General features: G+C 49.0%; 1 protein-coding gene across 1 annotated transcript in view; it reads right to left on the bottom strand.

Annotated features, from left to right (window-relative positions):
• Positions 1-7039: 7039 nt before the first annotated feature.
• Positions 7040-12805, bottom strand: part of Tpst1 (tyrosylprotein sulfotransferase 1) — a 43452-nt gene continuing 37686 nt past the window's right edge. Inside the window, exons 4-6 of the mRNA XM_042688070.1 lie at positions 11942-11992; positions 8834-8879; positions 7040-7591 (exon numbers count right to left, since the gene is read on the bottom strand). Of these exons, the coding sequence (XP_042544004.1) occupies positions 8862-8879; positions 11942-11992 (69 nt within the window). The 3' untranslated portion in view covers positions 7040-7591; positions 8834-8861. The remainder of the gene's footprint in view (positions 7592-8833; positions 8880-11941; positions 11993-12805) is intronic.

The following is a 12805-nucleotide window of genomic DNA, read 5'->3' as shown; positions in this document are numbered from 1 at the left end:
TCGCCCAGTTAGCGCCGCTGCGCGCTCCGCCTGCGCCCGGGAAGCCAATGGGAGGTCGCCCGCTGGCCTGCCCCGTTCTGATTGGCTGTCTGGCCAGCGGGCGCGCGCTCTCCATCCATCCCGCTCCTGCGGGTGGGTGGGTGGGTGGGCGGGGGCGCGCTGCGGGGTGGGCCGCGTCCCGTCCCGTGGGGCCGTGGTGCGGGGTGGGCGCCTGGGGAGGAAGAAGTCTCGTGGGGCCGCGGTGCGGGGTGGGCGCCGCGGGAAAGAGCGCGTCCCTCCGGGCCGTGGTGCGGGGTTCCTGAAGGAGCCGAAGTCACTGCGGCCGCGGGTGGAGCTGGCCGCGTTCCCCTTTGCTCTCCTCGTTCAGGGAACAGAGACCCGCGGCCCAGGAGGAGACCGGCCGGCCGTTCCCGTGCGCGGACGCAGCGAGCCCCGGGGCGGGTGCCGACCCGAGACGTTTCCACATCCGTCCCCCAGTTGATCGCCGCCGCGCTGACCGGAGCCCAAGCGAGACCTAGGCTGGGCCGTCGCAGTCCCTCAGAGGCCCCGCAGCCCGGGACACCGCGGGTCACCCCCGCCCGCCCCCGTAATCCTGGCGCTGCGGGTGCGAGGGCCCCGAATGGTGGCCCTCGCGAGGGCGGGCCCGGGCGTTCCCCTCATCTCCTGACCTCACTGGGGACCGTGTGCACGCGCCCGCACCTCCGGTCCTCACTGGGGATCCCCGGGACTCCAGGGCGAGGCCGCGCACTAGAGCATCTGTTATCTGTTAGGCCTGGAGGCGAAAGCGGGTTCGGATCTTTAACTGGACGAGGGGTGGCGGGGACCAGCGCCTTGTTCTCCCCTCAGCAGGTGGGCCTCACCCCTGCGAGCCCCCACAGCATCCAGGAGTCCCAGGGTGGGATGAGACGGCCCGTGTCCATCGCGTTTTCAGGGCCCTGAGCTTTTCTGTGCCAGGCTAGTGCCCTAACACTTGAGCCACAGCTCTACTTCGGCTTGTTCCGCAGTTAACTGGAGACAAGAGTCTCAAGGACTCTCCTGCCTGGGCTGGTTATGAACCTAGATCCTCAGATTCAGCCTCCTGAGTAGCCGGGATGACAGATGTGGTGTTCCACTAGACATTTTCTTTTCCTTTTTTTTTTTTTTTTTGGGGGGGGGGGTCCGGTCATGGGGCCTGAACTCTGGGCCTGGGCGCTGTCCCTCAGCTCTTCAGCTCAAGTCTAGCGTTCTACCACTTGAGCCACAGCACCACTTCTGGCTTTTTTCTTTTTGCTTATGTGGTGCTGAGGAATCGAACCCAGGGCCTCATGCATGCAAGGCAAGCGCTCTACCACTGAGCCACCTTCCCAGCCCCTTCTTTTCCTTTTTAGGGAAAATACACACACACACACACAAAAACTTTTGAGTGTGAAAAAAAACCTTAAAAGTGCTGATTCAGATCCTGATCTCTAATTTTGTTGAATAAATATTTTATACTTAAATGAACAATAAAATGAAAGGGGGAGGGGCTGGCAGGTTGGCTCAGTGGTAGAGTGCTTGCCTTGCATGCATGAGCCCCTGGGTTCAATTCCTCAGCACCACATAAGCAGAAAAAGCCAGAAGTGGGGCTGTGGCTCAAGTGGTAGAGTGCTAGCTTGAGCTGAAGAGCTGAGGGAAAGTGCCCAGGCCCAGAGTTCGAGCCCCACGACAGAAAGGAAGGGAGGGAGGGAAGGAAGGAAGGAAGGAAGGAAAGGAAGGAAGGAAGGAGGGAGCCAAGCATGGTGGCACACTATAATCCCAGCATTTAAGAGGCAAGAGAATCACCATTTGGAGGCCAGGATGAGCTATATCATAAGACTGTCTCCAAAAAAGAAAGAAGGGGGTGGAGGGAGAAAGCATGTTTTCCATATAACCCTCTTTGGGTTTTAATCTTGATTTAAATATTTTTAAAAAATTATAGATAACAAATGAAACACAATGTTCCTAACACAACCAGCACATGCATCTCATGCCTCTCCCTCCCAAATACTGTGTGCATCATTATGGGCAGGGTTTCTGTCCGGTAGGGATATACAGTACAGAAAAAGGAAAACCACGTGCAGTGTGAAGAGTCATTGGAAAGCAGACTCCATAGCTGGGCCCCAGTGGCTCACACCTGTAATCCTAGCTACTCAGGAAGCTGAGATCTAAGGATTACAGTTCAAAGCCAGCAGGGTAGAAAAGTCCATGAGACTCTTAGCTCCAATAAACTACTCAGAAAAAGCTGGAAGTGGCACTTTGGTTCAAATGGTAGCACACTAGCCTTGAGCAAAAGCAGCTCAGGGACACTGCCCAGGCCCTGAGTTCAAGCCCCAGGACCAGAAAAATAGACCCTATATAACCACCCACTAATCAAGAGCTAGACCGGTGGCAGCTCCCCATGAAGTCTGCCTCCATCTTCTGAGATCACTGGCCTGACTGACACCCACAGCTTTCCTCCTTCATCCTCCGATATAACCATCTCTAGACAACACAGCCTGATTTGAGCTGTTGCCTCCAAGTGGATGGCACATCACTATTGATAAATTTTAATTATTCTACCATGTTGTGCATGACAAACTGCTGCTGTGAGCTCAGTGTCACACTCAAAATGACGTGGGCCCCACGGACTCTTTACCTTTCTTCTTCCCTCCTCCATGTCCTTCCTTCAATCCTTCTAGGACTAGGGATTCAACTCCAGGCCTTGTGTTCACTAGGCAAGTACTCTACCACTTGAGCCTTGTTAGCCCTTTTTTATTTTTTAGGTACCTTAAGATACAGGGTAACACTAGACCGAGAGCAGTACAGAGTTAAAATAATCTATAAGGTTATTAGAGGTTGTCAAGCATTTATACAAGTTTGAGGCTAGCCTGGGCAACTTCATCTACTCCTCAAAACATGGGTTCAGCTGAGCACCAGTGGTTCATGCCTGTAATCCTAACTACTCAGGAGGCTGAGATGTGAGGATCTCGGTTTAAAGCCAGCCTAGGCAGGAAAGTCCATGAGATTCTTATCTCCAATGAATCACAAAAAAACTGGAAGTGGTGCTGTTGCTCAAGTGATAGAGTGCTAGCCTAGAGCTGAAGAGCTGAGGGAACAGCACTCAGGCCCAGAGTTCAAGTCCCACGACCCCCCCAAAAAAGGGGGGGGTTCATACTAAACAACTCAAAGTTATATCTATTATTAAACAAGCCTTTTCTGTGTTAAATAATTTCCCACATTGCACTTCATTAGCAGGTGGTACTAAATGATGTGGGTGTGCCCCATGTCATTAAATCCTCTCTTCTCAATGAGCTGCTTCCTTTTTTTTTTGTCCTTATAAATACATTGCAAATGTAGAGAAAGCTTTGACACACTCATAGGAATTATCTGTTTGGCCAACAGGGGGCATGTGATGGCTTCCATCTCAGAGCAAGGCTGGCTGCCATTTCTGCAGCCCATAACCAACACAAAAGTGGTTTCACTGTAAAAAATCACTGAATTCTGGATCTTCTGTAACAACCAGCAAACTCTTGAAAGAATAAAAGTTACTTATTGTTTTAGCAAGATTAAATGCCCACCCACACATTTCCAACAGTCAAAATACTGAGCTTTTTTGTTAGGACTCAAGCCCCAAGGGAACAGAAAGGATCTCTCATGTCCAGTGCAGAGTAAGATAGCGCTAGATACGCCATGTTAGACACTACGCCTCTGCTGAACACTACTGAACATGCAGGGAAGCAATTCAATCCTGAAAGCACTAACTTGGCCTGACAAATGCCCAGATACCTCCTAGAAATTCAGATTTGTTTCCAGTTTTGTTTTCTTTTGTCAGTCATGGGGCCTGGGCACGTCCCTGAGCTCTTCAGCTCAAGGCAAGCACTCTACCACTTGAGCCACAGCACCACTTCTGGTTTTCTGGCAGTTTATTGGAGATAAGATTCTCACAGACTTTTCCTGCCCAGGCTGGTTTTGGTAATCCTCAGATCTCGGCCTCCTGAGTAGCTAGGATTACAGGCATGAGCCACCAGCGCCTAGCTTTGTTTTGAAACAGGGTCTCACTGTGTAGCCTGGGCTGGCCTGGAACTCACAATCCTCCTGAATCTGCTTCTAGGATTATGGGCATATACTATGATACCTGGCTATGTCCATAGCTTTATGCAAAGGAAGAAATTGTACATTTAAACAGATGGGCTCACACATATTCCTAGCTACTCAGGAAGCTGAGATCTAAACCAATAGTTCAAAGCCAGCCCAGATAAGAAAGTCTGAGACTCTTAGTAATTAACCATAAAAAGTCAAGTGGAGCTGTGGCTCAAGTGATAAAGCACTAGCTTTGAGCAAAGAAGCCAGAAACAACAACGAATTCTAGAACTCAAGTCCTAGGCCTGGCACAAAAATATTTAAAAAAAAAAAAAAAAAAAAAAAGATTGCTGGGTGCTGGTGGTTCATGTCTAATCCTAAACTACTCAAGAGGCTGAAATCTGAAAATCTCTATTCTAGATTGGCATAAAACTCCACCTCAGCTGGGCACTAGTGGCCCATGCCTATAATCCTAGCTACTTAGGAGGATGAGATCTAAGGATCGCGGTTCAAATTCAGCCTGAGCAGAAAAGTCCCCATGAAATTCTTATCTCTGATTAACTCCCAGAAAACTGGAAATGGAGCTGTTCAAGGAGAGCACCCAGATCCTGCGTTCAAGCCTCACAACCACCAACAACAAAAAGACTCCAGCTCCAAAATAACCACACCTCCAGCACAAAGCCAATCTGAAGGTGTGGTCAAGCGGTAGAATGTAAGTTGAGCAAGCAAGTCAAGCAAGTACAAAACCCTGAGTTCAAACCCCAGGACAAGAATGAAGAAGTGGAAGGAGTCTTGCCCAGCCTTCTTCATCATCAACCAGCCAGCTTTGAGTCAGTAAAGCTGTGTGTGTGTGTTCCTAGGCAGTGCTTGAAATAGGAGTTTAATGTCTATTGTTCTTGTTTGACACTGAGTTCACAAAGTCTAGCAAAGAGCAGCTGGTGTACCTACTTTTTTTGCACACACTATTTTACCCACCAATTACGACATTCAAAGGTGGTACTTAACAAAATTGTTACTCCACCATCATGGTGACTTCCACACTTGTGTAAAGGTGGCGGTTGCAAGGAAGGTAGTAGTTACAGCACAGACACACTGGAGCCAGCCTGTCCCTGCCCCCCAGCTTCACACCACATGTCTACCTTCTCCCTTACACCAGTCAGCTCGTCCCTGCCCCTCCCAAAGCTTGGGTTTGAACTCATAGCCTTATAAATGCCAGGCAAGTACTGTACCACTGAGCTATACCCCAGTCCTTGGTACCTTAAAAGACAGGGTCTCCTTATATGGTCCAGGCTGGCTTGGAACTCATGATTCTCCTGCTTCTTGGGCAATGGGATTACAGGTGTGCACCATAGCACTCAGCTTTACTCAGTTGGCACTTCTTGAATTTGGCCAACAGAACTTGCCCTTGATTCAACTGAATATACTTCATCTTTATACAATACTAAAAGTCATATACCATTTGGAGAAGAAATGTCACTCCTCATAAACCTCAAGAAAAAGGTGCTTATACCAGAAAAAAAAAGACCTTGTGAAGGTAGTATGTCCCAGATTGGATTCCTCAGGCCCTCAGTAAAGGGAAGACCCCTGAACTGGTCATCCTGGGCCACACCTCCTGGTCTTTTTCTACTCTGCCCTCTCCCAAGAACAATGGTGGGCAGGTATAAGAAATAAGAATCATGCATTTCTGTTGGGGGCTGACAATGGAAGGCTCAATTTGTAATCCTAGCTACTCAGGACATGGAGATCAGAAGGACAGAGATTCAAGGCCAGACTTGGCAATGAGACCCTTATCTCAAAAACAAGCTTGGCATGGTGATGTCTGCCTATAATCGTGGCTATGCAGGAGGGAGTAGGTAAGACGATTGTGTCCTTGGGAGAAAAAAAAATATATAGGAGACCCTTTCAGAAAATAACTAAAGCAAAAAGGGCTTGGGGGAGTGGCTCAAGTGGTAGGACAAACTCTAGGGCCGGAGTTCAAATCCTAGTACCACCACCACCAAGAATCCTGAACTCCTTAAGGGATGTGGGCAGGTTATACCTAATGGTGCCCACCCCTCCCATTCTGATAGGCTCTGGAGAGGTCTATGACCTTTGTCCCCCAAAGCTGGGGGCTCAGAACTTACATAAGAAATGATGCCTGTCAAGTGCTCTGTGGAAGACTGTCCTGCATTTGAGACCACAGTAGATGACCAAGGCCTCATGAGGAAATAGGGTTTAAGTGGCTAAGCCCTTACTGAGGCTGAACCTCCCAGGGCCGGGGTGGGGTAGAAATCTGGGTGAGGATATCTGAGAAGCAGAAGAATGAAAGGAGCCAAGAGCAAGGGGTCTGCGGCAGGAGCAGCGAGGGGACGGGGTAATAGAACTGCTTAGATGTTCACACCGACTCAGCATTAGGCAGCTGCAGAAAGTTCTGGAGCGAAGGAGAGACAGAGCAGAGCCTAGTGCTGATGCAGCTGCAGGGCACAGGATGTTTGGCTCTGGCTTACATCTCTAGCACTACTGGGGGGTGGAGGGCAGAAGCCCCCATCAGAGGGGGTTGAACTGAAGGAAGGCTGGGAGGCTGCTGGAAGCATTCATCACTTACCAAGAGCCACTTTGCTGGAAGCCAGAAGAACAAAGACAGCAAAGGACACAGCGCCTGTCCTGCAGGTAGGAGTCAACAACAAGAGTCAGAGCTAGGGTATGGTATGTAGAGGCAGGGCAGGAGGCCAGGAAGAGGACTCTGGAAGAACTACAAGGCCAGAGAACAAGAGGGCAGCTACCAGGCAAGGAAAGGTGGAAAGACATCGTGGGGAGAGGTCGGTGTGCAGGTGGCCTGCAAAGAGCTGGGCATAGGCACCCTGGAGCCTGGAGGCAGCAGGTTCTCACAGACACACTGCAGAAAGATGCGGGGGTCTGCAGGAGCCATGGGCAGGAGCGCAGTGTCGTGGGTCTTGTGTGGCCCTGAAACCACAACCTGAGCAAACATGAGCTACTGGAGTGCTTCACATTTAAAGCTTTTATTTTGAAAAATAAAATACAAAAGTCATTGAGTTGTAAATGTATACTGTCATTTCCCACCTTCTCAGAAACAATACAATGAATTATTTAAATAATTAAGGTACTTAATAGTATCCACATCGGTACACTTAAAACAGGCACACGTGTTCTACAAAACACTGGGACACGCACAGACAACCTATTCCGAGTGAGGTGGCTGGCTCTGCCCGCGGAGCGCCACGTTTGAGCTCCAGAGGCAGGTCCGGGGCCGGAGGAGGAAGAGGAAGACGAGGAGGAGGACGAAGAGGAGGAGCAAGAGCAGGAGCAGGAGGAAAAGGAGGAGGAGGAGGAGGAAGGACCGCCGTGATGATGCTCCCAGCACAGGACTGTGAGATCACTGGGAGCATGAATCAGGTCACCAGGGGCCAGGTATGAGAACCAGGCTGCTAGCACACTCGCACGCAGGCAGGCACGCAGGCATGCGCACCCACGGGGTGCTCCTGAGAGGACGGCTGGCGCTGCAAAGTCCCTTCCACTCACAGGCAGCAGGGGTCTCCTAGGACAAACAGACAGAACGTGGTTACCACATGAGTCATGGCCCGCTCAGCCTGCACCTCAGCCACCTCCTCAGGCAGGTGCCAGGCAGCCAGGCAGGAGGAGGCTGGGAGCCCTGGGAGCCACTGAGCTGAGAGTAGTCTGGGATGCACTGGGTGCTTCAGGCTATACCTGCGGCAGCTGCAGTGTGGAGTGTCAAACTCGTGGCACTAAAAGGAGGGTGCTGAGTCTCCTGGAAGGACAGACAGGGTCACACGTCCCCAGGTTCCCCCCAGCTTGGCCCAGAGGAAGACCTAGCACCGTGTGGAGCAGCGGGCAGCTGGGAGCAGTGGACATACAGAGTGCCCAAGGAAGCTGATCACCGTGCATGCTGGTGCAGTAGGGCCACACCTCCCTATGTTAAAAGCAAATTTCCCAAGGCCTAATGACAGCCATCACGCACACATGCATGCACTCAGCAGAGGGCAGCTGAACACTCCACATTCTCTTCGGCCCCAAGGCCCACAGTACTATTAATTCTATTAGTGATATCATGACTTTGACATGACACAGCAGTGTGTTGCTGCTTATGTTTAGACCCCATGAAGACAGCAAAGTGTAAAAATCTCACTCGAGCTACTCAGCTTCAGTTTTCTCATCCAGTACGATGGGAATATTAAGACCTGTGTGCCAAGTGCTCTGAGAACTGAATCAATTAAGGTGTCTTATTGTACATTTTATACATCACAACATATTGCTTTGTATTTATGCCTGGCATGGAGTGTGCACCTTGTGCATGGTTATTACATAAAACTCAGCAAACAAAACTATGAGAAAAACTAGGAGATTTTCTTTCTTTTTTTTGGGGGGGAGGGAGGTAGGGTGGGTTGGGTGGGTCATGGGGCTTGAACTCTGGGCCTGGGTGCTGTCCCTCAGCTCTTCAGCTCAAGGCTAGTGTTATACCACTTTGAGCCACAGCACCACTTTGGGTTTTCTGGTGGTTTATTGGAGATAAGAGTCTCACAGACTTTCCTGCCCAGGCTGGATTTGAACCATGATCCTCAGATCTCAGCCTCCTGAGTAGCTAGGATTACAGGCATGAGCCACTAGCGCCTGGCTTAAACTACGAGATTTTTAGGAAAGCTTTTCAAGCCCCAAACAATGAAAGGCATCCACAACATCTCACTCAGACCATAACTGTGGGTTCAGCAGGCAGCTTTGCCCCCACAAATGAGCTGATATCCTGGCATCTGCCAAGCCTTACCTCAGGAGTGAAAGAGGCCTTGGCCAAGCTACTCCACTTGCTCTGTCTGTTGGAGGAAACAAAAGATATTGTAAAGTCCTTGAAGCTGTCAGCATGAGAACTGACAGTTCCCACTGACACATCAGGCCAGCTGGCAGGCTCGACTCAGACTTGCAAGGGACCGCAGCCTGAAACTGTCATAAAAATGAAGGACAGCAGGTTTCTCCCTTGGTTCCAAGGAGGGACACTAAACCCTCTGACATTTCCTGATAATGGTTCTGGTCATGCAGGAGCCCCTGGGTCATACTGAGTACGCAAACAGTTGAGGTGACTTGGAATGAGGACAGGTCACCTGGAAGATCACAGTTGGGGCTTTGACTCAGCCTGACCACCAGGCTACATGGATAAGCCTCCAGGAGAAATCTGGGTACTGAGGCTCAGGGGTACTTCCCAGCCAATGAACCCACAGATGTCTGGAAGGGTGATTCCATAGGGAGAGGGGCACAGTGGCTCTGTGCCCAGAGACCCCTCTCCCCAGGCCTTGGTGACCCTTCTTTGGCCAGTCCTGATCTGCGCCTATTATAATAAAGCTGTATGTGCAGGTCTGGCACTGGCTAACCACAAGTCTATGACAGTCTAGGTGTTTACAGTTCTAAGTTCCACCACCTTCCTTTACAGAACCTTTTCTAAATCTATGTATGTGTGCATGGAGGAGCAGTGGAGATGCTAAAAGCTAAACACAGTAAGGGTTGCAAACAGCCTGCCAAGACTTCTAATTTCAGGTCATCCTTTTCTTATTGATTTGTTGAAACTCTATATTCTACAGCTAGATCCTTTGTTCAAATGTTTTCTCCAATATAAGGTTCACTTTTCTAGTCTTTATTTATTTTTTGCCAGTCTTAGGGCCTGAATTCAGGGCTGGGCACTGTCCCTGAGCTTCTTTTTTTGTTCAAGGCTAGCACTCTACCACTTGAGCCATAGCACCACTTCTGGCTTTTTCTGTTTATGTGGTACTGAGGAATCAACCGAGGAATCAAACTTCATGCATGCTAGGCAAGCACTCTACCATAAGCCACCTTCCCAGCCCCTTTCTAGTTACTTATGACTTAAAAAAAATTTTTTTGTGCCAGTCCTTGGGCCTATACTCAGGGCCTGGGCATTGTCCCTGAGCTTTTGTGCACAAGGCTAATACTCTACTACTGAAGCCACAGGTCCACTTCTGGCTTTTTGGTAGTTAACTGGAAATTAGAGTCTCATGGACTTTTCTGCCCTGGCTGGCTTCCAACAATAATCCTCAGATCTCAACCTCCTGAGTAGATATGATTACAGGCATGAGCTACTGGCAGCTGGCTCTTTTTATGATTTTTAACAGGAAAATAGTCTCAATTCTACTGTGGAAACTTTTCCTTGTTAGGTTATGAAGGCACTCCTCACCTGTGGGAACATCACTGTCTTGTCTTTCACAGTCTACATTCCTCCTGGAAATCACTGGAATCTCTGATAAGCCCTGAACCTTTTTGTTTTAGTCTCAAATTCCATCTTTGACTCCTTCAGACCTATGCATACCAGCCTTAGGGTTTGGTGTTCCTTAGTACACTATCTGGGTTTATTCTCTGGCTCTGGCTTCCAAGCCTGTGTGAGTAACAGACAGGGGACCTGTGCCCTGCTATTCTTTTTTTTTTTGGCAGTCCTGAGGCTTGAACTCTGGCCTAGGCGCTGTCCCTCAGCTCTTCAGCTCAAGGATAGCGCTCTACCACTTGAGCTACAGCGCCACTTCTGGTTTTCTAGAAGTTTACTGGAGGTAAGAGTCTCATGGACTTTCTTGCCCGGGCTGGCTTTCAACCATGATCCTCAGATCTCAGCCTCCTGAATAGCTAGGATTACAGGCATGAGCCACTGGCGCCCAGCTGCCCTTCTATTCTTAATCCTGAAGATCTATTCTGATTTCTCATCTGCAAATTTTTTTTTTCCAGTCCCAGAGCATGAACTCAGCTCTTCAGCTCAAGGCTAGTACTCTACCACTTGAGCCACAGTGCCACTTCCAGTTTTTCTGGTGGTTAATTAGAGATAGTCTCACAGACTTTTCCTGCCCAGGCTGGCTTTGAACTGCGATCCTTAGATCTCAGCCTCCTGAGTAGCTAGGATTACAGGCATGAGCCACCGGCATCTGGCTGAAAACATTTTTAATGAGTGAAACTGATGAATGACTCCTAAGTCTATGCAAGTAAGAATATGCCTTATAAATTCTCTGAGTAATATTTATCAGCTACTGATGGTAGTCATTACACAATGGTCAGCTTGGAAGAACCTTCATCTCTGGATGAGCCACAGCTTCTCCTAGAGAAGGCAGCTCATTGATATTGGTGCAACAGGTGACTTTCAGATATACCTCTGCATTAGTATGGGTGTGTGTGTGTTTTCCAGCTGTTTGGTGGCTAATTGGGCTTTTCTGCCCATGAGATTGGAAATGGCACTGGGGCTCAAGTAGTAGAGCACTAGCCTTGAGCAAAAGGAGTGCAGGGACAGTGTTCAAACCCCAAGTTCAAGCCCTACAACCAAAAAATAAAAGTAAAAAGAATGTAGAAGAGCACAGAGGGTGCCCATACTTTATTACAAAGTAGATTATCAGGAGGCTGGGAGGAGACACCAAGGCACACTGACCCATATGAACTCCTGTGTGGTTCATGAGTGACGCATAGCAATGGGCACTCAGTTAACAGCAGGCCACCTGCCTAACTTGGGAAGACACTGAGCTCTCTGAGATGAGGACTGTTAAATTATCATGGCAGTGATACCACATGCCAACCTCTGCCCCACAACACCTATTGTCATCATTTTTTTGTCAGTCCTGGGGCTGAACTCAGGGCCTGGGCACTATTCCTGAGCTTCTTTTGATCAAGGCTAGCACTCTACCACTTGAATCACAGCGACACTTCTGGCTGTTATTGTGGTACTGAGGAATCGAACCCAGGGCTTCATGCATGCTAAGCAAGCACTCTACCCTAAGCCACATTCCCAACCCTCTGTTTTATCTTTTGAATGTCCTATCTCTTTAAAAAAAAAAAGTTGCCTTTCTGGAAGCCCATCTCTTACAAAACAAGAGGAAGCAGCAGATTTCATATATAGTACCTGGGGTTTTTCCTTAAGAAAATCAGGTAGCTGAAACTCTCCTTTGTAGACCTGGAAAAAGCAAAGCAAGTATGAGAGGAAGGAAGTAGGTACATGGTCAGCAGTTCAGGACAGTGTGGGGCTGGGTATTTGGAGTCTGGATGGATGGAGGGAAGTCTGTGCCTGTGCCCTGCAGCTGAGTGAGCCTCTGGGCCAGGCTAACCCAGACATTCTCCTGAGAGAAAGCCAACCTGGGACAGCATCTCTCACACAATCTTACAGAACCCATGCTGTTTGGGAACAAGCTCCTGGTTACATTTTGAATTCTCTAACATTAGAACCCTTGATATAACTGAACTTCATTTCCTCTGCTTATGTCTGATTCCCAAGATGATTTGAATATTAGCTGATTCTTGTCTTCTGTGTGTGTGTGTGTTTGCGCGCGTGCATGTGTGCGTGCATGTGCATAGGCACACATAATACTGGACCTGGGAACTCTCCCTTAGCTTTTTCACTCAAGGCTGGTGCTCTACCACTTGAGCCACATTTCCACTTCTGGATTTTTGGTGGTTAATTGGAGTTCTGTCCTGAACAGAATGATGTAACAAATACCTAAAATATGGGCAGAGTCTTCTAATGGAGCAAGTTGGGAGCTAGGACTTCAAAAGAACTGCAGGAAAAGACTAAGCTGCCCCAAACAGATATATTTTGGATCCAAGTTGTGCCTAGGGAACTAGCTCTACCTTTCAGCATTTACTGAGTAGTTATTGGAGTTTCACAGACTTCTTGCCCTGACTGGCTTTGAACCAATTATCTTCAGATCTCAGCCTCCTGAATAGCTAGGATGACAGGTGTGAGCCACTAGGGCCTGGTTGGTTATTTTCA

The sequence above is a fragment of the Dipodomys spectabilis genome, unplaced genomic scaffold, assembly GCF_019054845.1.
Source record: "Dipodomys spectabilis isolate Male_0828 unplaced genomic scaffold, ASM1905484v1 ptg000112l, whole genome shotgun sequence".
In the NCBI taxonomy this organism is placed as follows: domain Eukaryota; kingdom Metazoa; phylum Chordata; class Mammalia; order Rodentia; family Heteromyidae; genus Dipodomys; species Dipodomys spectabilis.
Note: the sequence above shows the minus strand (reverse complement) of the source record. Positions and strands in the feature narration are given on the sequence as shown.